Raw genomic sequence first — 24,177 nt, 5'->3', positions numbered from 1 at the left:
CAGGCCACTGACCGATATCGGTCCACAACCTGGGGGTTGGGGACCCCTGTTGTACACCTTAAACTTACACAGTGTTATATATCTCATTAAAGCCAGGGGTAGTGAAGCAGTGAAGAATTGCTTAGATTTTTAAATTAGTATATTTGCTCATGACAGTCACAAGATAGAGTACTACATGAAAAAGAGTTAAGAACTGTAATTCTTTCATGTCATCTTTATCCAAGCCAGTTTCAGACTCATTTTCCAGTTTTTCTGGTAGTTGTTTTTAATGGTTCTACCACATTTTCTTCATTTAAATATAGTTTTGTAATAGACACTATTTCATGATTTGAAGTAAGTAGCATGAAGCCGCTTCTTTTTTTTAAAATAAATTTATTTATTTATATTTTATTTTTGGCTGCGTTTGGTCTTCATTGCTGCACACAGGCTTTCTCTAGTTGCAGAGAGCGGGTGCTACTCTTCGTTGCAGTGCACGGGCTTCTCATTGCAGTGGCTTCTCTTGTTGTGGAGCACGGGCTCTAGGTGCGCGGGCTTCAGTAGTTGTGGCTCGTGGGCTCTAGAGCACAGGCTCAGTAGTTGTGGCTCACGGGCCTAGTTGCTCCGCGGCATGTGGGATCTTCCCAGACCAGGGCTCGAACCCATGTCCCCTGCATTGGCAGGCAGATTCTTAACCACTGCGCCACCAGGGAAGTCCAAAGCCACTTCTTTCACAGAGCCTTCCTGGATATCAGCATCAGTCTCTGTGAACAGATTTTAGAAGTTATTTCCAAACCTGTCAGACTTAAATTGTGGGTAAAAAATAAATACACAGATTTATATTTACTATGATTAAATAAAATGAGAAAAGGAAAAGATGAGGTTTAAATAGAATCTGAACAGTATGATATGAAATGTAAAACATTCTTTTGGAGTCATGATCTACTAAATATCTTCAGATTTCCAATGACGGTACTTTTACACTTTACTATTTTGGGAGCATAAGCATTAGGAATTGGAAATTTATATTTAGGCATTGAACATTTTAAAAAGTGACAGTTTTGTTATAGAGTAGATGAGAAATTCATTGGAGAGTAGGACCGAATCTTCATATGTGTTTCTGTAACATAGTAATTCGAATCTATTTGATTAATAGAGTGTTATATAGTTTTCACTCTAGGGCTTTTTCCATTCAGTGGATATAATGCTGTACTTTATTCCTAGTACATAAACAGCTAACTTATCTCACTCCCTGTGGGTGTGGAGAGACATATACAGGATGTGTTGGCACAGTTATGAAAAATAGTTGAGGAATCAATACAGAGGGTCTGACAAAGAGAATGGAAGAAGAGGACAAATATTGTCAATCGATCACTTTGTCTGTGAATAACATATCTTATGCTGTATAACAAGAGGGAGCTCTTCTGAGATAAAGGCACTAATCTCTGAAGAATTTAGTACTCAGATTATTTAACAAAACTTCTTCCCGAGCAATACCCAAGAAATAACAAAGTTTTGTTTAATGACTAATTCCAAAGTCCATAAAATATCAGTTCAGGAATTGTTTCAAAACCAATAGGGTGGGGCTTCCCTGGTGGCGCAGTGGTTGAGAATCTGCCTGCCAATGCAGGGGACACGGGTTCGAGCCCTGGTCTGGGAAGATCCCACATGCCGCGGAGCAACTGGGCCTGTGAGCCACAATTACTGAGCCTGCGCGTCTGGAGCCTGTGCTCCGCAACAAGAGAGGCTGCGATAGTGAGAGGCCCGCGCACCGCGATGAAGAGTGGCCTCCGCTTGCCACAGCTAGAAGAAAGCCCTCGCACAGAAACGAAGACCCAACACAGCCATAAATAAATAAATTAATTAATTAAAAAAAAAAAACCAATAGGGTGGTTATATGATCCACACATCCTCCAAATTTTAAAAATGTGTATATAAATCATGTGATATTCATTTTAATATAAAATTTACAAATATAAAGTCAGTACTGAACTGAAAAGATATATTAATAGGTTTTAGACTTGCTCAAGTGACTTTTGTAACACAATATATAATATTCAGTTAAACATCTGGTATCTGATGGTAAAAAAAACTACCAGCAAATTGAGGTTACATTTAGAATTAAACATGGTGATACTTGATTTAGTTTATACTGACCTTTTTAACTATCGCATTTTGTGTTTCATGGTGTCTAGATCAGCCAAAATTTTGTCCATTTTTAGCCAGTTCTGTTTTTCTATTTTTTCTGCTTTCTTCAAAGCTAGAATAAGAAAAAATACATGATAAAAAAAAATGCAAAAAGAAAATAGGAAATAAGCCTTCCACTCTCACAGATGTGTTTGCTGCCAAGGATCAGTGAAAATAAGAGTAATTTTGGGCTTCCCTGGTGGCGCAGTGGTTGAGAATCTGCCTGCCAATGCAGGGGACACGGGTTTGAGCCCTGGTCTGGGAAGATCCCACATGCCGTGGAGCAACTAGGCCTGTGAGCCACAACTACTGAGCCTGCGCGTCTGGAGCCTGTGCTCCGCAACAAGAGAGGCCGTGATAGTGAGAGGCCCATGCACCGCGATGAAGAGTGGCCCCCGCTTGCCACAACTAGAGAAAGCCCTCGCACAGAAACGAAGACCCAGCACAGCCAAAAATAAATAAGTAAATAAATTAAAAAAAAAAAAAATAAGAGTAATTTAGTAATAAATACCCTAGCCAACAAGGCAAAATATATTTCTGAACCCATGCTTTTTTGGTATTTTCAGTTTCATCTTTTTATCCTATAAATCTAATTGTTTTTTAATAGTACCTAAAGAGCAGTAAGGTTACTTACATCTGTCTTATGTATTATTTTTTAACAAAATAGGTGTTACTATATTAAAAAAATTACTTATTTAAAAATTTTTTGCAGAGAAAGACAAATACTGTTTTTATTTATATGTGCTATCTAAAATATAAAACAAATGAACAAATATAGCAAACAGACTCACAGATACAAAGGACAAACTAGTGGTTACCAGAGGGGAGAGGGGTAGGGGTAGGGGCAAAAGATGAAGGCGATTAAGAGGTACAAACTACTAGGTACAAAATCAATGTTACAAGGAAGTAATACAAAGCACAGGAATATAGTCAGTATTTTATAATAACTTTGTATGGAGTATAATCTGTAAAAATATCAAATTACCATACACCTGAACTTAATATAATATTGTAAGTCAACTATACTTCAATTAAAGAAAAAAAATTTGCATAGAAATTTTTTTTTTTAAAGGAGGATAAATGAACCAGAATGCTTTGTTTTTCCCAGGTATTCTTTATTGATTGCTGCAGGGACTTTATTATTTGTAGTAGCAATTTGTGAATGACCTACATTTGCCTCTGTAGTATTCTCTCACTCAAAAGTTTGGAAATTTGGGGGACTTCCCTGGTGGTCCAGTGGTTAAGACTCCGTGCTCCCAATGCAGGGGGCCCGGGTTTGACCCGGTGCCGCACGCCACAACTAAAAGAGCCCACATGCAGCAACGAAGATCCCACGTGCCGCAACTAAGACTCAGCGCAGCGAAATAAATAAATAAATAAATAAATATTTTTTAAAATTTGGGGGGGGGGATTTTGGCATAGACTTAAACATGAAATTTTGAAGGGGAAAAGTGCAAAGCATCTGGTCAAAAATAGGATTAGTTAAAGAACATCTGATAGACAGAAACCAAGTATACAATTGTAGCAGTATTCAGGATTTATCATTTTTGTTTTTCTTACTCTTTGAGAAAACCTCTTGGGAGATGAAGGAAAACCTTTGTTTGGAGCACTTCAAAATAGACAGGTATGTGTATTCCAACAGGGTACGTGTAACTCATGGTATGCTTTTTTAGGGAGTCCACAGTAAATTTATCATTTAAAAAAATCTTTATTCACTCCTTTTTCTGTAAAAGTTAGCAGAATTCTGTTAAAAAAAAAATCTACTTCAGTCTCATAGGAGACTGAAGGGCCAACATTGTACACTTCAGAGAGTTTTCTCAATCTTGGTGGTTAAATGTAATTCACAGAAAGATTTCTGATGATACTTGGTTACTTTTTATCCCCTTCTCTGTTTATTTCCAAATCAGAACCCTAGTGTCTCCTACATTTTTCCTTCTCACTAATTTTGCACCATCATGTAATATTAAGTATTAATGCTGGCTTAGCTCTAGATAAATCATCATACTGAATTCAAGAATAAAACTAAACCATGACTCCTTGATGGGCAGATCCTGACTGTGTATAGCTATACTCCTGCCTCAGGCCCAATCCTCATAACATTGGGGACCCTGAAAAACAGTACTTAAGAAATGTGCTCAGTAGCCCTGTGAAGACAAACTGGGCAGCAGGATTCCCTAGACCACCTACCTCCTAGCCATTTCCCTCTTATTATCTGATAGCTGACACAGGGGACTTGGAGTCCACGATGTGCTTCCCTATAGTTCCCATCCTTCCATCTGGGAAGCAGAAGATCTGTTCCCTGAATTCAGTGATTTTCTGCCATCATTTTAGAATTTCTATAAATATGTTTATTTGCACAGGCCTCAATAGAATAATTTAGGCCAGACATTTAAGAGAATGACTCTGGGGAAAATGAGTACTTAAATGAGAATTGAGATGATTATATCTTTAATACCTCTTTGTCATGGGAAAATCTATTAAAAAAATTCGGTGAAGTCATAAAACTTTTTAGAAGTATTAAAAATATTGTAACTAAACTTGCAAGAATGTAAAGTATATAGTAAGTCTGCACTAATTCTTGCAGACTGGGATTGGTTTTTACAGTGAATGACTTAGGTCTTTTATCTTCCCATATCTTTTTATCTTCCCCTCTCTTACAATCTAGCATAATGGTCTGAAAGCATTAATGCAGTTTGCCATTGCACAAAGGATTACCTGTTCTCAGATCCTGATACAGAAACATCTGATTCGTCTTCTATCAGGTAGAGTCTTCTCTGAATTATTATTATTATGTTATTAATGTGTCTTTTCCCATTGCATTTCTGGCAGTGTATTTTATTAGGAAACAACACACTGCACTAATTTTGGATACTCATTACCACAGCCTTACAAAAGAAAAAACAAAAAGAAAACAAAACACATGGCTGCCCCTGTAATACCTGCAATCTTATTTTTAAAACCAAGTGTTTTCAAATGTTGTCAACGTGTATCGGTTATACCCACCTAGGGGCTTTTTTGAACCAACATCCACAATCACTAACATCCTTGTATCTCAGTCTGGTTAGAAAAGGGAGCAGTGATGTGGCTAGATCATTTAAAAATATGTTTAGTTTTGCTGGTGTGTATCAAAGTCATATAAAAAATAATAGAAGTGCTAAGTGTGGTAATCCATGCATGCCCTTTTCTTTGAGAGACAGGCTATAACAGCTGAGTTGGGTTTTTTTTTTTTAGATTCTAACAAGCTAGAAATTAAGCCCATATGGTACTCAGTATAAAAATAAAAAGAGGGATTAGAGGTTATACAGTAGTAGAATGATTTGGCTTTCATTTTGGTTGTCTGCGTTTCCATTTAGGTATTTGTACTACAGGAGCTCCTTTGTGTCTAAATAGGTCAGGCTTAAAAAAGACTGTTTTTATAAGTCTTTTTATTCATAAGTTCAATATGTCACAGGTAAAGAGGTTTAAGCTTGCACTTCCTAGGTATGTTTCTACCAAATAGAAGAGTCATTCAGTCTTTTTAAGCTTTAAAGCCAGGCATAGTTTTTTTCTAGCTTATCTAACAGGCTTTTTTTCCCAAAATTGACCAGTTACTTTACCTTGAAAGTCTGTTGAAACAGGTCACTTTCCTCCTTGTTGATTCCCACAAGCTTCTTAGGGAGCTCTTCCTGGGCAGCTTTCTGTCACTCTAATGACATGGGGGTTCCATGGCTCCATCCAAATCTGCCACCTAAATTTCATTGGAACTTTTTTTTTTTTTTTTAAAGTAATCTTTTATTTATTTATTTATTTTTATATTTTTATTTTTGGCTGTGTTGGGTCTTCGTTTCTGTGCGAGGGCTTTCTCTAGTTGCGGCAAGCGGGGGCCACTCTTCATCGCGGTGCGTGGGCCTCTTCACTATCGTGGCCTCTCTTGTTGCGGAGGCCAGGCTCCAGACGCGCAGGCTCAGTAATTGTGGCTCACGGGCCTAGTTGCTCCGCGGCATGTGGGATCTTCCCAGACCAGGGCTCGAACCCGTGTCCCCTGCATTAGCAGGCAGATTCTCAACCACTGCGCCACCAGGGAAGCCCCTCATTGGAACTTTTACCATGCCAAGTTTTATATCTTCAAGTTAATTTCCAGCTATCTCCCGAATTAATCTCATGCTAATAGGAATCTAATATTAATGCTGTTCCCTAGCTACATACTTAAATTTTTTCTGTTTTTTCATTTACTTTTTCTCTTATTGGTCAGTTTCACAGGCCCAGAATTTTGCACATGTTACACGTGCGTCTTGTTCTTAGGACCTCTTCCTATTGTTAACAGTTTATCCTATTTGCACAGTAATATTTTGGTTTTGTTTTTTAATTTTTTGGTATCTCTTTTCATTTCAGTTATAATTTGGATACCTTGTTTTACCAGCACTTCCAAATAGTCTCCCTGCTTTTACATTCATCACACGTTATGGGAGTTACAATGTTTAAAACACCTCAAAATAAGCACCAAACAAGGAGACTATTTAACATCATCACAGATAGCAGAAACTGAAATAATAGTGCATAATCTCTAATTGGCAGTAACTAATAGAATTGATGTGCTTTTGCTCTGTAATGTAGCTTTGTGCCTTTATGTAAAAGTTTGGTATGTGAAAATTTATTAGCAGGAACATCTTTATTTGCAAGGTGTTACGGCTATAAACTCTGTATAGAGGTATAAGATATGGTCCCTGCCATTTGTAAGGCTTATGATTGAATTAAAGAAGCAGAACCTCTGTGAAAACTCACATTATAATGTAGCCAAATGCCAGATGTATGGTAAGAATACATGCTTCAAGAACTGAGACAGGAAGGGATCACTATGGGGCTCTGCTGTTTTCTTCCTCTAACAGGGTCCATAAAGATAAGTTGAGAGGAACAGAGACAGCATTCTAAGCCCAGGGCACAATTTAAACAGAGATTGAGGAGGTAGGAAAGCATGTGATATGTTCAAGTTAGGCAAGTTTGATAGGAGTAGTGGCACCTATAGATAGAGAAGCATGAAGTTGTTTTGATAAAAATAGAGGATCTTAAATGCCCCAATGAGAAGTTTGAACTTTATTCTTCAGGTTATTGGGAATTTTTGAAACATTTTGAGCAATAATATTCTAAAGTTAATTTGATATTGTATAGGTTGGATTGGAAAAAGGAAAAATTAAAGGTAACATGCATCTGCATGTAGTAGCATAAATTAGGGAGGGAACTGTGATGGGTGGAGGCAAGATTTTGAATTAAAATGAGTAACTAGATTATTGAGAGAAATAGGGAAGTCCAGGAAGTCCACAATAGAGAGCTGTTTTGTGTGAAAGGTGATGAATATTGTTGTAACATGTTGATTCTGCAGTAGCAACAGGAAATACAATGCTCACTGCCATGTATGTGCCAGGCATTGTACAAGGATCTTTTTATATAATCATGTCTTCGAACTGCCATTCTTCAAGGAAATTATCATTTTCCTGATTTACAGATGAAGAAACTGAGGCACAGAGAAGTTATGTGACTTGACTGAGGTCATAAAAAGAGGCAGAACTAATATTTGAATCCAAGCCTGACCATAAAACCTATGCTCTTCCTGCTATATCACATAAGTTTTGCTGAGATATTTAATTTAGCATAAATAGAAGATTTATTTATTTATTTATAGCTATTTAGCTATTAACATAGCTAGTTAATGGCATTGCCCTGTTATCACTTTGTTTTTTAAAGCCAATATTAATAACGTTTATCGATTACTGTATGCCAAGCTCAGGATAAGTACTTTTAATGCACATGTTAACGAACCTCTCAACAATCTCGTATACACTGTAGACTTAGAGAAGTCAAGTACCTTGCTTATGACAAATAGTCGCAGGAAGTACTGCATCCCATTTCTGTCTGACTCCAAAGCCCATGCTCTTAACTTTTATGGTTTTGTTTAGAATCTTGGATTTGGGGTTAAGAAATACACCTTGTCTGAATTTTAAACAAATAATAGCTTTATTGAAATAAAATTAATTCCCTCATTTTTATATATACAGAACCCTTACTGTTGTTTTGAATTCTTGATTTCACTTCCTTGTCACTCTTTCCCTGACTTCCAAATTTAGAGACTGATCAAATCAGAAAGACAAAGTTTTTGAGCTGTCTGCATTTCCTTCCATTCATCAGTCCATACAAACCATTATCTAATTTTAATTCAGGAGGATCATCTCCATACTCCTTTCATTTACAGTGCTTTTCATGCTCTCCCTGCTCTGAACCCCAAATTTGTTCACGTACTTTATGTATCACAGAACATTTAGAAATGCGTAGTTAGGGGGGAAAAAGTGGTAGGGAACATTTTATAAAAGGAATTCTTTTTCATTCAGCAAATACTTATCGAACAATTTCTTACTTCAGTCATCCTAGTTTATTTACCCTTTGCCCCTGTATCTTATATTTCAACCATTAAATTACATCCAGGGCTTTTTAGAGCCTTTTCTCAGTTTAGTTTATCTTTAATTACGGTTCCCATATCTTAAAGGTGTGATATACCAGTTTATCAGTTTCTGTATTATAACCTTGTTAAATTTCTGTTTTAGATGTTTATATCTTGCATTATATTTAACTACATTGCTATATGACTGACTGAATTACATTAAGGTTTTTTTGTTTTTTAGTTGTTCTTCCTAACCTAAAATCAGAAGCTACACCTTGCCTTCTATCTGTAGATCTATTTCATGTTTTGGTAAGTGTTCAGTAAATTTTTTTTCTTCAGTCACTCAAGCTTAGAATTTCGTGTTTTTTCCTTATTGAAATTTATGCTCTTTGTTCAAGATTATAAATTATCAGTGTTCAAAGTTTAGTCTCTTTTGTCCATTCCATTTACAAATAGATACAGATTTGACTGAGACCATGAAAATCACTTTAAAAATGAAACCACATTTATCCTTTACTTTGTAATAGGTCTTATTCTAGTTGATTATATTTAGTTAGTGTCTATACAAGCAAACTTTTTCTAATAATGTATTTTCCCCCTTCCTCTTTTTCTCATCTTGTTTACATTCTAAGCGGTGAATGATGGGGTGAGCTGTCATAAAATCATTAATTATTCGTGATAGGGACCAGGCCATGGGTGCATCCAGGCTTCCCCCAAAACACCTATGGTTGGGTGGCAACTGTTTTGTGAGTTTCTTGCACAGCTTTTCAATCCCCGTGAAGATTCCATTCCTTCAAAGCGAGTTCTCTAGAGAGAGCCATGGTGAAGTTGGGAGCATGGAGTTTGTGGATGCAAGGTTAGCCAGTATCCTCTATCCAGTGGTTGTCACCCTATCTTTTGGAATCTCTTGGGGGAACCTTGAAAAGAATGCTGGTAAATGGGCCCTACCACCTGAGATTATGATTTGATTGGACTGGGGTGGGGCCTGTGTAAGTGTTATTTTAAGAGCTCCCCAAGTGATTGTAACGTTGAATCTTCTAAAACCGCAGGGTTGAGACCACTACCTAGAACTAGAATAAGTAGACCCAGCAAAGGGTTAAACCTGTTTGGTGATGACATTTGTCCTCTATTTATGGTATATTATATTATAAAATATCTTGTTGAATAATTAGGAAAAATATGGTGGTTATTAAAAAAAACACACAAACAGTGCAGGATCTGGTGTTCTTTACATTTACGTATGAGATTAACTTGTGTTGGTCTTTGTTGTTACCCATGTTGATGTCCATTTTGTCTCATAGGTGGGTACTGTGTTAGCATTCCCATCCTTGTATTGGGATGATGCTGTTGATCTGCAGCCTTCATCAATTAGTTCTTCCTATAACCACCTTTATCTCTTCCATTTGATCACCATGGCACACATGCTTCAGATACTTCTTACCACAGACACAGGTAAAGTTCCCATCAGTTGTTAACTGTAAATAACATTTGCCCATGATTTATTGGCAAAATTAATTATGCTTGTGGTTAATCATTTTATATATTTCTAAGTTCTGTATTATGTCTCTTATTGAATGACTGTTCATTTGTTTCTTTACGGATGCTGTTTAAACGGAAAGGTTAGAAGAACTGTGACAGGAATAATTAGCTCAACCACTTGATTCTCTAACTTGCAGCTGCTCTCTAGGTATACAGGGAGACCATTTGGATCTGCTTTTCTCTTTCTTTTTTTTTTTTTTCAAATTCCCCAATCTCAAGGTTGAGGATTAGTCTCTCCAGTGTTTGTCCCTACCTAAATACTTTCAGCCTTTTGATAAGCCTGTCTACGAAACATTCTTGATTCCTCCAGCTAGAATGATAGTACTTTGTTCCTTTTATAGCATTTATCACATAGTGTCTTATTTTATAGTTATATCTTACTGTTGTTCCACTCCTTTTCCTGCTTCTCCTTTCTCCCTGCTCCTCCATGCCTACTGTTTCTTTAATAGGGAACATTCAAATTTCAAAATCTTCCCTCATAAGCTTCAAGTGTCTAGCAATATTTGTTATACCCAGTAAGAACTCAATAAATATTTTTTGGACAAATGTTCATTTGAGGATACATGAGTAATATAATATCATGGAATTGTGGTATAGTTGTCCTTTTAGACTCTGCTCTTAATAGAAAGCAAAATTGGGTTTTGAGTATCAGTGATCAATAAAGGCTACTGAAAGTTCAAATAATTTAGAGGACAGATAATTAAAGTGACCTTAGAACAGTATCTAGCAAAATTACATATGCATTTACCTTTTGACCCACCAATCCCACTTCTAGGAATCTACCCCAAAGCTCTACTGGCAAAAATATGAAAGGATATAAGCACAGATTATTCACTGTGGCATTATTTGGAATAGCAAAAAACTGGGAGATTGGTTGAATGACCTATGGTATATCCATATAATGGAATGCTGTGCAGCTATAAAACGGAATGAACAAGATCTATTGAAGAAGTGATCTCCAGGATATATTATTAAGTGAAAAAAGTAGGGTACAGAACACTAGTTTTAGTATATACCTTTGTGTGAGGTATTTTATGTGTATGCATGCGTATACATGCTTACATATATTCATACTTGCTTATTTTTTTAATAAATGAAACAACGGAAGTATAAACCGAAAACTAATTAAAAAGAGTTGCCCCTAGGACAAAGTAAAGAGTACAATACTTTGAGCAAAGACTCTTGTGAATGTCTTTTTAATGTAGTTGATTTTAGAACCCTAATTATACTTAACTAAAAAAAAAAAAATCTAAATGGTGAAAATAATTTTTTGACAATTGAAAACAACAAATGAACCTAACAAGTGTATCAAGAAAATAATTGCTTAAGTGACTTTAAAAAACAGTATTTCAACTGTACTTCCCTAGTAGGATATATTCTGATAATGGAAGAACTACAAAAAAAAATCTTAAATTGAACTCCGTTAGTGGTATCAGTAGTACTAATATTGTTATTTTGAAATTATTTTAGGCAATTTTTAAACCAAATAAGTGATTGTGTTAATGTCATTGGGAACCAAATTTTCAGTATAAGGAGGAAGACACACAAGAATAAATTCAGAAAAGTTAAGTAAAAACCGAATAATCTCCTGGTCAGAATCCCTGCAAGTTATTTTTTGGGTATCAACAGACTGATTGTAAGTTTATATGGAGAGGCAGAAGACTCAGAATAGCCAACTCAGTATTGAAGGAGAAGAACAAAGTCAGAGGACTGATACTACTTGACTTTAAGATTTACTGTAAAGCTACAGGAATCAAGACAGTGTGGTACTGGTGAAAGAACAGACCAATGAATCAATGGAACGAAACAGAGAGCCCCCAAATAGACCCACATAAATATAGTCAATTGATCTTTGACGAAGGAGCAAAGACAAATGGAGGAAAGATAATCTTTTCAACAAATGGTGCTGGAACAACTGGATATCCACATGCAAGACACAGACACAGATCTTACACCTTTCCCAAAAATTAACAAAAAATGGATTATAGACCTAAATGTAAAAATACAAAACTATAAAACTCCTAGAAGATAACATAGGAGAAAACCTAGGTGACCTTGGGTATGCAATGACTTTTTAGGTACAACACCAAATGTACAATCCATGATAGAAATAATTGGTAAGTTGGACTTCATTACAATTCAAAACTTCTGTTCTGCAAAAGATTATTATCAGGAGAGTGAGAAGATAAGCCACAAACTGGTTGAATGGATTTGCAAAAGATGCATCTGATAAAGAACTGCTATCCAAAATATACAAAGAACTCCTCTAAGGTTCAACAGTAAGAAAACAAACAACCTCATTAAAAATGGACAAAAGACCTGAACAGACACCTTGCCAAAGAAGATATCCAGTTGGCAAATAAACATATGAAAAGATGTTTAATATTAGGTGTCATTAGAGAATTACAAATTAAAACAACAACGAGATACCAGTATACATCTATCAGAATGGGCAAAATCCAGAACACTGACAGCACTGAGTACTGGCAAGGATGTGGAGCAACAAGAGCTCTCATTCATTGCTGGTAGGAATGAAGTCCATGCCACTTTGAAATACAGTTTGGCAGTTTCTTAACCAAACTAACATGCTCCTACCATACAGTCCAGCAGTCACACTCCTTGGCACCTACCCAAATGAACTGAAAACCCATGTCCACACTAAACCTGCACACAGATGTTTATAGCAGCTTTATTCATAACTGCTAAAACTTGGTAGCAACCCATATGTCCTTGTGACTGGGTAAATAAACTGTGGTACATCCAAGCAATGGAGTATTCTTCAGTGCTAAAAAGAAATGAGCTGTCAAGCAATGAAAAGACATGGAGGAAACTTAAATACATATTACTAAGTGAAAAAAGCAAATTTGAAAAGGCAACATACTGTATGATTCCAACTATATGACATTCTGGAAAATGCAAAACTATGAGATAGTAAAATGACCAGTGGTGATTGACAAGGGTTAGGGGAGAGAGAGGTGAATAGGCAGAGCACAGAGGGTTTTTAGGGTTTAATGAAACTACTCTGTGGGATACTATACTAATGGATACATCTTATACATTTGTCAAAACCTACAGAATGTACAACAGCAAGAATTATCTCTAATGTAAACTATGGACTTTGGGTGATAATGATGTGTCAGTATAGGTTGTAACAAATGTGCCAGTCCTGGTGAATGGTGCTGATAGTGGGAGAGATTGTAGGTGTTTGGGAACAGTGGGTATATGGGAAATCTGTGCTTTTCTCTCAGTTTTGCTGTGAACCGAAAGCTGCTTTAAAAAATAAAGTTTATTAATGTAAAAAGATCTTGTTACATGGGTGTGTGCATTTGTCAAAATTCATTAAATGGTGCATTTAATATTTGTGCATTTTATTGCATGTAAAATTTACCTCATACTGAAAAAAAAGTCATATACAAATATTGAACTCTTACATTTAAATTGGAAATATCAGTATGAGTTCATGATATATTTTCCTTTAAAAAAAAGTGTATTTTCTAAAGAAACCTTAATTGAAAAAGGAAAAGAACTGGCAATATTCAAGGTAAGAGACTCAGGGTAATTTTAACTGTGGCCTTTCAGATGAATTAATGGATAAACAAAATATTTTTAAAACAAGAGAGTACTACTCAAATGTGCTGTACCCATCCCTTGCAGCAGACTGAAGGTAGGCATTTTTATCCCCGTTTTAATGCAATAAAACTAAAGTTCAGGGAACTTCAGTGGCTTACACAGAATTTTAACTTAAATGGGACAGGTGGCAGTTGCTGGAAAGATTTAGGATGGTCCTACTAAAGATTAAGGATAGATTATGGAGGAAAATAACCCCACAAGATTCTTTTTATGTGTCTCTTTGCTTGAGCAAGAAGGCAGAACAGCAACCCACTTTCCTTTCTAGAGGTTGAATTTCTGCCTGCTAGCCAGGACAGCTAGGAACCCCCGAGCAGGTAGATGACCACTAATTTATTTACCTGGTCATGTTATAATGAGGTAAATATTTATTAAACATCATGTTTAGCAAGGCTCTGATTCTGCCCTATTCGTTTCTCTAGCTAACATACTGATAAAGTTTATGTAACAGTTTTAATATTCAGGATCAACAATTTAGACTGAGAACAAGGGAAAGAACCTCAGTTGAGTTGACATTGCTTATTTTCCTGGAACCATGAAATTGAGGTTTAATTGATAAATTGAATAGCAAATTCATAGATTTATCTTTCAGAATTTCTTTTTCAGGCCTCCCCCTTGCACAAGTTCAAGAAGAGAGTGAAGAGGCTCGTTCTGCATCTTCTTTCTTGGCAGAAGTTTCTCAGTATACAAGTGGGTGAGTAACAGTCCATTAGTCCAGTCTATTTCAGTATTGTTTTTATAATTCCACATCTTTGTTCAGTTGTTTGGCAGTGTAACTTTTGAACCATTTTAATTCCAGTTTTTAAAAATCAGTTAAAAGGCTTTTGGAATAACAACAAGTAAAACCTACCCATTCATTTGTTTCTGAGTCTAAGACAAGTTTTGACACATCTTTACTCTTGTAAACTGTTATGGGAACACAGGCAAAAGATGATAGAATTTTAACAATATGCAACAGTTAGAATTTAAATAAATGTAAAAAGTTGAAAATAGGTTGCCCTTTTAAAGCAATTCATACAGTTAATACACTTAACTACCTAGAGGTTTTTTAAGGCTGCTGTGAATAGTATGAGAAGTGTATTGGCAACGCAGAGCTTAAAACCAAAAGTACAGTAGAGTGCTCTGCTGCGCTTCATCTGCTGCCACGTTCTGCTCTTTGTTTTCATCTTCTTCGCCAGTCAACTTTTTTTTTTTTTAGTTTAAGTACTGAATATGTGTGCGTGTGTATTTATTTTTATGTTAACAGACATTTTTAGAGCTGTTTTAGGTTTACAGAAAGGTTGAATAGAAAGTACAAAGCGTTCCCATTTCCTCCCTCACTCCACCAATTTCTCCATTATTAACGTCTTGCATTTGTGTGGTACATTTGTTAAATTGATGAACCAGTATTGATACATTATTATTAACTACAGTCCATAGTTTACATTAAGGTTCACTGTTTATGTTGTAAGATTATAGTATCATATAGATTAGTTTCACTGCCCTGCAAATCACCAATTTTAATACAGAAATCAGGAAAGTATTAACTTTTTTTTTTTTTTTAGCTAACTTGGCTGCTTTGGTTAGTTATTGCTAAATATATTTGCTCCACATTTCATTACAAGGGTTAGGGGAAAGAAAAAAGTAGTTCTTTGCCTTAAACATCTACCTGGTAAAAAATGCAAGATTTGTGGTTTTCTTTAGCTAGTTAAATATTTTGTTTTAAATATTTAAAAATTAAATGGATAAAAAATTATTTAATGCTTAGCTATGTTTTTGAAAGGGGATGTGTTTACAGTCTAGGTTTTAGTCTGATCTGTATTCTGTTCTGTTCTGGAATTATTGCCTCTTAGCTGCATTGGGTGTGGTATTCCTGGCTGGTATTTATGGGTCTCGTTGAAGAATGGCATCATCCCTTATCTTCGCTGTGCTGCATTGTTTTTCCACTATTTACTTGGAGTAACTCCACCTGAAGAACTATTTACCAGTAAGTAGGAAAATGAAATCACAGAGTAGTAAATAAAACTTTTTTTGTTACCTTCAACCTCAAGAATACAAGGTGAGAGCAGGCAAAACCACTTCATTCCTCACCTGTTTCATCAGTGTTCATTCCAAACATGTGTGCGCCCCTGCCCTGGTGTAGGTAAAAGGTGAGGCCAGAAACCAGATTAGCCTCACAGTCTGCAAAACCTATTCATGGCTCCTATCTATGTACAGATTTTGTACCTGAGCTTACAAAATGCCTGCACGCAGAGTATAATGGATAGGGTATACAAGAAATTAGAAAGATTGATTGCTTTTAAGGGAAGAGAACTGTTTGGCTAGGTAGGAGGAAATTTTTATTATATACTCTGTTTCTTGGATTTTGAGCATATGACTGTATCTATTGTGAAAGAGTTAAAATGCTGCTGGGAAAGGCCTGTTGTGATAAACCAAGGCTATGTGTATTTGAGTAACAGAATCATTTCCTTTCTCCTTTACTTGCCTTAAATCTACATCAAGGTAGAGAAGGTTTCCTTGTGGCTTTGTATGGGTAAAAATCAGGTTTGTATGATTTTGGAAGAGTCATCAAATTTGCTCAGAGATTCTTTCTTTTGTCCTTTTCTCAGGTCAGCCTTAAGAGGTTTCTATATCTTGAACTCAGTTCAGTAGGGTTTGTTAGATGTAGGTTTGTTCTGATTCTGTATAAATACGATGCTACTTTTCAAGTGGTTGTCAGTACAGATCTGTTGTTTTCATTTTTAAAAAAATCATATATTATCTAGTCAGTGCTGTAGTATGGCAGTGGATAAGATAAAGTCCTTTCTTTTATTGAGAGGAGATGAAATATAAACAAACAGATAAATATATATAGTATAATGTGAAATGGTAATAAGTGCTGCAAAGAAAAATAAAGCAGGTTATGGGAGTAGAGAATGCTGGGGTAGAGTCATGGAAGCCTTCTCTGTGAGGAGATATTGAGCAAAGGGACATTGAAAAAGGAGATAGGGTTGAACTGGGCGGGTGATTGAAGGAAGAGTATTCCTAAGCAGAAGGAACAATAACTGCAAAGGCTTTGCTTGACATAGTCGAGGAATAGTAGAGATGAGTGGCCGAAGCCTATTGAACAGGGGGAGGGTGGTAGGAGATGAGGTCCAGATCAGGTAGGGCCTTTATGCCACAATAAGGACTTTTGTATTTTTGTGGTAGTTTGATGTTGGAGAAGTCTGATCAGGAGAATGACTCAGTCAGATTTAAAAGGATCACTGTAAAAAAAAAAAAAAAAAAAAATCACTGTGTCTTGTCACCCACAGTTTTATGAGTACAAAGTATACTATGTATAGACAGAGTATAGAAATGAGCATAAACAATGTAGAAACTCTATTGTTGACCAGGTAAGAATAATGTACTTATTAAATGTATTTTTATTTCCTTGCAGATCCTGCAGAAGGAGAGTACAGTGCACTCTGTAGCTATTTATCTTTACCCACAAATTTGTTCCTGCTTTTCCAGAAATATTGGGATACTGTAAGGCCCCTCCTGCAGAGGTACTGTGGGGGGTAAAATATCATTATTGGGTTATTATACAGTTTGGAAATGTTAAATTAAAAATATTTGCTAAGCTTTTAGATTGATTAGCATCGTTTGAAGGGGTGACAAAAATATACGAGATTCCTAATTCACACACATAAGGAGTTGGGGATAAGACCAGCAGCAATGGGCAGCTGGAATTTCTGGTTGTTCCACCATGACTACCATTCATGGTGCTTATTTTCCCCACAGCTGCTATCTCATCCCAGTTTTAAATGGGGTGGCGGGTGGGTGGAGTGAGGGTAGGTCCTGTTGTAAGCAGCAGTACAGTCACAGTTAAACATCAGAGGAACCCAAAGTGGGGCTACAATAGTAGCATATCTCATATGGTAGCACATTTCTCAGCAGGGTGACTAGGGAGGAAATAAAGGTCGTTTGGTAGATCAAAGATATACCTAGTTAAATTTCCTGTGGAAAAGTGTGTCTTTTTTTATTAAAAATTTCTTCCTACCCCATTACGTACTGGCCCTTCTGATCACTCTCTACCCTCCAAACCTCCAATCTCCTTACCCTATCTTTGCTGCCACCATTTTCCATCTTTTTTTTTTTTTGAGATATAATTGACATATACCATCATTTTAATAATCAGTTCTCATCATGTTACTCTTACTTTATTTCCCCCATTAAAGATTCTGGCATCCAATTCCAATACTTGTTGTTGGGGGGCGCGGGTTGTTTTTCCCACGCATCCATCAAGTAATTCTGCAACATCAGCTGGGTGTCCTGCTGTTCAGCTCAATCCTGACTCTTGTCTTCCTGGAGGTGCTGTCAGATTCCATGGGTTAAGGGCTCAGTCCCATAAAACTGACGACCCCATCCCCACATACTTCAGAAAGAGCCAGCACAGTCCAGGTTGTCACCTGTGCTCACCAAAAGGCAATCTGTAGAGCAGCTCACAGAACTCAGAGAAACGTTTTCCTTACTAGATGATCAGTTTTTTATCAAAGGATATGACTTAGTGCCAGCCAGATGGAAGAGACACATAGGGCAAGGTATGAGGAAAAGGGAGCAGAACTTCCACCCTCTCTCTCTGAGCACACCACTCTCCCTGAATCGACACGTGTTCACCAACCTGTAAGCTCTCCAAATCAAGTCCTTTAGAGGTTTTATGGAAGCTTTATTACGTAAGCGTGATTGAGTAAACCATTGGCCGTTGGCGACTGATTCATCCTCCAGCCCTCTTCCCTCCCCAGAGGCTGGTGGGTAAGGGGAGGCTGAAAGTTCCAACCCTCTAGTCACATGGTTAGTTCTCCTGGCTACCAGCCCTCACCCTTTTGTTCAAAAGCTGCTTTGTTAACGTAACAAAAGACACCTTTTTCACTCACATCACTTAGGACGTTCCAAGGGTTTTGGAAGCTCAGTGCTGAAGTTGTGCTGACCCGTCTGTGCCAGGAACTGGGTCAGAGACCAAATATATTTATTATTGTTAAAAAAATTAAGTTTGAAGATCTAATTGGCTTTATTAAATGATTCATGAATGGGCAGCATCCCATCTAGCAAGTAGAAAGGAGCCTTTTATAGTCAGCAAGGAGGTGGGACAAGGAAGTCATAAATGAAAAAAGGATTATTTCAGGCAAGGTCACCTTCCTTTGCGGGACAAAAGGATCTGTTAGGCAGATTACCTCACCGGTACTGACCAGGAAATTCCAGACCGATGGGTAAAGATTTCATTTCTGGGGAAGGTTGAAACTGCAATTAGGTTTAGGTGTTAAGTCTTGGTTTGATGGACGTGGGCTTAGCACAAGTAACTTCCATTTGGGGCTTGTCTCTTTTTTAATGTTATCAGTCACAGTATCACACCCATGATTTCCTTTAGTCTTTTCAATTTTCTACCCTTTTTCTTTCTCCTTCTTCTTTAATCAGTGTCTTTTTCCCTGCATGCCCATGTCAGGATTTGTGTGACTGTCCGCCCATCTCTTGACACCTTTCTCTGTGCTCTTACCTCTTCTTTTGGGTTCTTTTCTGTGTTTTCTCATTTCTCATGAGGTATTCTGATTTTCAGTGTGATAAATATGAATTCAAAAAAAAAATCAGTATCATGCTTTGTGTTGAATGCAATCACAGTAGGTTATACTAATTTTACTTTTATTTTGTTGGAGTCAGTACATTTTTAACTTGCTATTCTAGTTTAATGTTAAAAATTCGTACTTTGAAACAAAGTCTGTACCACTCCTGGCTCTGCTTGCCTCAAAGCCTTTCCTCATTATCTGCTCTGAAAGGCAGGAGACTGACCTCTGTAGGCCATATTTCCCGGTCTCCCTCGTCTGTTGGCTTCAGCCTGTGGGAGGCACTGGCAAGATATTGGAGGTCAGGAGGAAGAGAGAAACCTGTGTTTAGGCCACCTCTCTTTGCCTTGTGGGGCATCCCTGACAGTGGCTACTGTCAGTTCTACTGATGTTCTACTGGATGTCAGAACATCTAGTTCCCACCAGACAAGTCTACTGTAGTTCTAGCATCCACCAGTGACCCTGAGCTCCAACAAAACCACTCCAAAAATATTATTTTGTTCCTGCAGCCTGGGAAGGGTAGTAGCTTCCTGTTATTGGCTAATCTTTGGGTTGCCTTGCCTTTTTTGACCCCTGGTTGGCTTCTCAGCCCTTCTGTCACCTTTATTTCCAATTCCTAGTATTAAATTCCCTCTTGTTAAAATACTCAGAGTGGTTTCTGTATTTCTAGTAATAGATAACCTTTTAAAAAAGAAATTAATAAAAGAGGGGGGTAAATAGACAGAAAAAAGAAGGGGAGAAAAAGGGAGAAGAAAGGGGGACAAGATGTAAGGTAAAAGAAGTCTAGCAGAGGGCACATGGAAAGAAGGGACAGAGGTTTGGAGAGGATGGCTCCATGAATATTCCACTGAAGTTGTGATGACCCATTTGCTTTTTCTCTCTGCTCCCCATATAGATGGTGTACAGACCCTGCCTTACTAAACTGTTTGAAGCAAAAAAGCGCCATAGTCAGGTTGGTTTTACTTCTCAATCCTTCCCCATGTACAAGTTGTGTTTCCAAAAGTAGTTGGTTGATGAGCATGCTTTCTAGTCTGTTGTCTTCATTCTCACTCAGCACATTGTTTCTTACATTTCTGTTAGGTCTTTGCTGGAAATTTGATTCTTCATACAGTTGATTTTTTTCTTGGAGTGACTGTCCTTTCCCTCTTAAATTGTTTGACACCACCAGCACCTGTTCCTTAAGCTAGTGCATACCTGTTAAAAGGCTTCTTGGAGTTGCTAGTGTATTAAAATGAGAGGGTAGTGACAGTATTCATATAAACCACTTTTTTTTTTTTGAGAATAAAGATATAAATAAAACTATTCCCTCCTCCCCATCTCTTCCTTTCTATAAGCTTAGAGACTACCCAGCAAAACTTTTCTTCAGCCCCCCTATCTCCCTTAACTTATGGTTTAATCAAAATCCATCTCTTCCTCAAGGACAATTTTTTTTTAATTAATTAATTTATTTATTTATTTATATTTTTTGGCTATGTTGGGTCTTTCTTGCTGTGCGCGGGCTTTCTCTAGTTGTGGTGATCAGGGGCTACTCTTCGTTGTGGTGTGCAGGCTTCTTATTGCGGTGGCTTCTCTTGTTGCGGAGCACGGGCTCTAGGTGCGCGGGCTTCAGTAGTTGCGGCAGCGGGCCCTAGAGCACATGGGCTTCAGTAGTTGTCCATTACTATGGATTGCAAATATGAATCCTTAAACTGTTGTGTTTTTTTTTTTTTGGCCACGTCACACGGCTTGTGGGATCTTAGTTCCCCGACCAGACCAGGGATCAAACCCATGCCCCCTGCAGTGGAAGCACAGAGTCCTAACCACTGGACCACCAGGGAATTCCCCTCCTCTCGTTATTTTTTAAACATTCTTCCTTCTATTATTTGGTCTGTTTTTGATCTGGGCTTATTTACTCATAAAATAAAATTGCCATTTAAATTATATTTCTAGGTACCCTAGAAAAAGAAATAGTTTGATAGAGCTTCCTGATGACTATAGCTGCCTCCTAAATCAAGCTTCTCATTTCAGGTAAGAAGAAATATATATTTAAAACTTTTTTGAGCTTGCAAACTCAGCACCACTAGCAAACTTTTTTTAAAAGTGACCACTGAGCATCCTCTGTAACAGTGATTTTCAATCTTTTTTTTTTAATTCAGGTGAAAATCACATAACATACAATTTTGTATAATTCATTGGCATTTAGTGTATTGCCAATGTTGTGCGACCACTATTTCTCTCTAATTTCAAAACTTTTTGATCACCCCAGGGAAACACCTTGCATCCACTAAATAATCATTCTCCATCCCGCTCTTTCCCGATTCTGTAGTAACTGATAATCTGCTTTCTGTCTCCATGGATTTACCTATTCTAGATATATTATATAAAAGGAATCATACAATCTATGACCTTTTGTGTCTGGCTTTTTTCACTTAGTATGTCTTTGAGGTTCATCCAGGTTGTAGGATGTATCAGTACTTCATTCCTTTCTTGGCTAAATAATAGTTCATTGTATGTATATACCAAAGTTCATTAATCTATTCATCCATTGGTGGGCATTTAGGTTGTTTCCCTCTTTTGACTATTATGAATAATGCTACTATAAACATTCATGTACAAGTTTCTGGTTGGACATATATTTTAATTTTTCTTGGGTATCTATACCTAGGAGTGGAATGCTGGATCATTATGGTAATCCTATGTTTAACATTTTGAGGAACCATTAAACTGTCTTCCACAGTGGCTGCACCATTTTACATTCCCACCAGAATGTATGAGGGCTCCTGTTTCTCCATATTCTCACCAGCACTTTTTATTTTCTGGTTTGTTTGCTTTTTGTTTTTTAATTAAAGCAATCCCAGTGGGTGAAAAATAGTAGCTCACTGCGGTTTGATATACATTTCCTTAATGATCAAGGATGTTGAACGTCTTTTTGTGTGCTTGTTACAGATTTGTATATGTTCTTTGGAGAAATGTGTGTTCAAGTTTTTTGCCCATTTTGTTTATTTATTTATTTTTCATTTATTTTATTTTATTTTTTATTTTTTTAATTTTTTAATTGGGGTATAGTTGTTTTACAATGTTGTGTTAGTTTCTACTGTACAGCGAAGTGGAGTTCCCTGTGCTATACAGCAGGTTCTCATTAGTTATCTATTTTATACATATTAGTGTATATATGGCAATCCCAAGCCCATTTTATAATTGCACTATCTTTTTTGTTGTTGAGTTGTAAGAGTTCTTTTTATCTTCTGGATATTAAACCCTTATTAGATTTTAATTTGCAAATATTTCCTCCTATAAGTTGTGTTTTCATATTCTTCATAATGTCCTTTGATGTATGAGTCCATTTTATGTTTCTTTCTTTTGTTGCTTGTGCTTTTGGTATCAAAACTAAGAATTTGTTGCCAAATCTGAGATCATGAAGATTTAGTCCCATGTTTTTTCCAAATAATTTTATAGTTTTAGCTCATATTTAGGCTGTGTATCTGTTTTGAATTAATTTTTGGAATAAGGTAGGAGGTACAACTTCATTCTTTTTTTCATGTGGTTTCCAGTTGTCCCAGCACCATTTTTGGAGACTGTTCTTTCCCCCTCATTAAATAGTTTTGGCACCTACTTTGAAAATCAATTGGTCACAGATGTTTGGGTTTATTTCTGGACTCTCAATTCTATTCCATTGGTCTATAAGTCTATCCTTATGCTAGTACCACATTTTTAAATTACTGTACCTTTGTAGTAAGCTTTGAAATTGTAACATGAGAGCTTTCCAACTTTTTCTTTTTCAATACTGTTGTGACTATATGGGGTCCTTTGCAATTACATTGGAATTTGAGAATTGGCTTTTTCATTTCTGCAAAAGAGGCAATTGGGATTTTAATAGAGATTGCATTAATCTATAGATTGCTTTGGAGAGTGTTGCCTTCTTAACAGTATTGTCTTCCAGTCCATGAACATGGATGCCTTCTATACTTAGGCCTGCTTGAATTTCATTCAGTGATGTTTTGTAGTTTTCAGTGTGCAAGACTTTTCCCTCCTTGATTATATTTATTCGTAGGTATTTTATTCTTTTGAAAGCTATTGTAAATGAAATTGTTTTCTTAATTTCCTTTTTGGATTGTTCATTGCTGGTGTATGTATGTATTTATTTATTTTTGGCTGCATTGTGTCTTCGTTGCTGCACGCGGACTTTCTCTAGTTGCAGTGAGCAGGGGCTATTCTTTGTTGCGGTGCACGGGCTTCTCATTGCAGTGGCTTCTCTTGTTGCAGAGCACAGGCTCTAGGCGCGCAGGCTTCAGTAGTTGTGGCTCGCGGGCTCTAGAGCGCAGGCTCAGTAGTTGTGGCGCACGGGCTTAGTTGCTCCACGGCATGTGGGATCTTCCCGGACCAGGGCTCGAACCCGTGTCCCCTGCATTGGCAGGCGGATTCTTAACCACTGCGCCACCAGGGAAGCCTTGCTGGTGTATTTAAACACAACTGATTTTTGTCTGTTGATCTTGTACCCTGCAACTTTCCTGATTTCCATTAGGTTTTTTTTGTTGTTGTTGTTAATGGTTTCTTTCAAAGAGCATATTTAGGAGAGTTAATTTAAAGTCTTTGTTTATTATGTCTCATGGCTGGGCTTCCTTAGGGATGATTTCTGTCAGTCTCTTTTTTGTTTCCTGTGAGTGGGCCATACTTTTCTGTTTCTTTGTAAGCTTTGTTGAGAATGGGACATTTTGAGTCTTGTAATGTAATAACTCTGGAAATCAGATTCTTACCACATCCCAGGAATTGCCATTGTTGCTTGATAAAGGCTGTAGTTATCTGTTTGTTTTAGTGACTTTTCCAAACTATTTTTGCAAAGACTCTATTCGTTGTGTGTTCACTGAAGTCTGTGTTCCATCATCTCTGTGGTCAGCCAGTAACTGA

General features: G+C 37.0%; 1 protein-coding gene across 6 annotated transcripts in view; it reads left to right on the top strand.

Annotated features, from left to right (window-relative positions):
• Window positions 1-24,177, top strand: part of UBR1 (ubiquitin protein ligase E3 component n-recognin 1) — a 147,061-nt gene that overhangs the window by 115,578 nt on the left and 7,306 nt on the right. For 5 of the 6 annotated variants that reach the window (XM_082453062.1, XM_082453064.1, XM_082453065.1 and 2 more), the window contains 9 exons: window positions 3,732-3,787; window positions 4,829-4,925; window positions 8,814-8,881; window positions 9,874-10,024; window positions 14,345-14,432; window positions 15,571-15,704; window positions 17,136-17,244; window positions 20,189-20,245; window positions 21,223-21,300. In XM_082453062.1, the coding sequence (XP_082309188.1) occupies window positions 3,732-3,787; window positions 4,829-4,925; window positions 8,814-8,881; window positions 9,874-10,024; window positions 14,345-14,432; window positions 15,571-15,704; window positions 17,136-17,244; window positions 20,189-20,245; window positions 21,223-21,300 (838 nt within the window). The remainder of the gene's footprint in view (window positions 1-3,731; window positions 3,788-4,828; window positions 4,926-8,813; window positions 8,882-9,873; window positions 10,025-14,344; window positions 14,433-15,570; window positions 15,705-17,135; window positions 17,245-20,188; window positions 20,246-21,222; window positions 21,301-24,177) is intronic. The other variant, XM_082453063.1, reaches the window with a different exon arrangement.

This window comes from Balaenoptera physalus, assembly GCF_965194825.1.
Source record: "Balaenoptera physalus genome assembly, chromosome: 2".
NCBI classification, from domain to species: Eukaryota; Metazoa; Chordata; class Mammalia; order Artiodactyla; family Balaenopteridae; genus Balaenoptera; species Balaenoptera physalus.
Note: the sequence above shows the minus strand (reverse complement) of the source record. Positions and strands in the feature narration are given on the sequence as shown.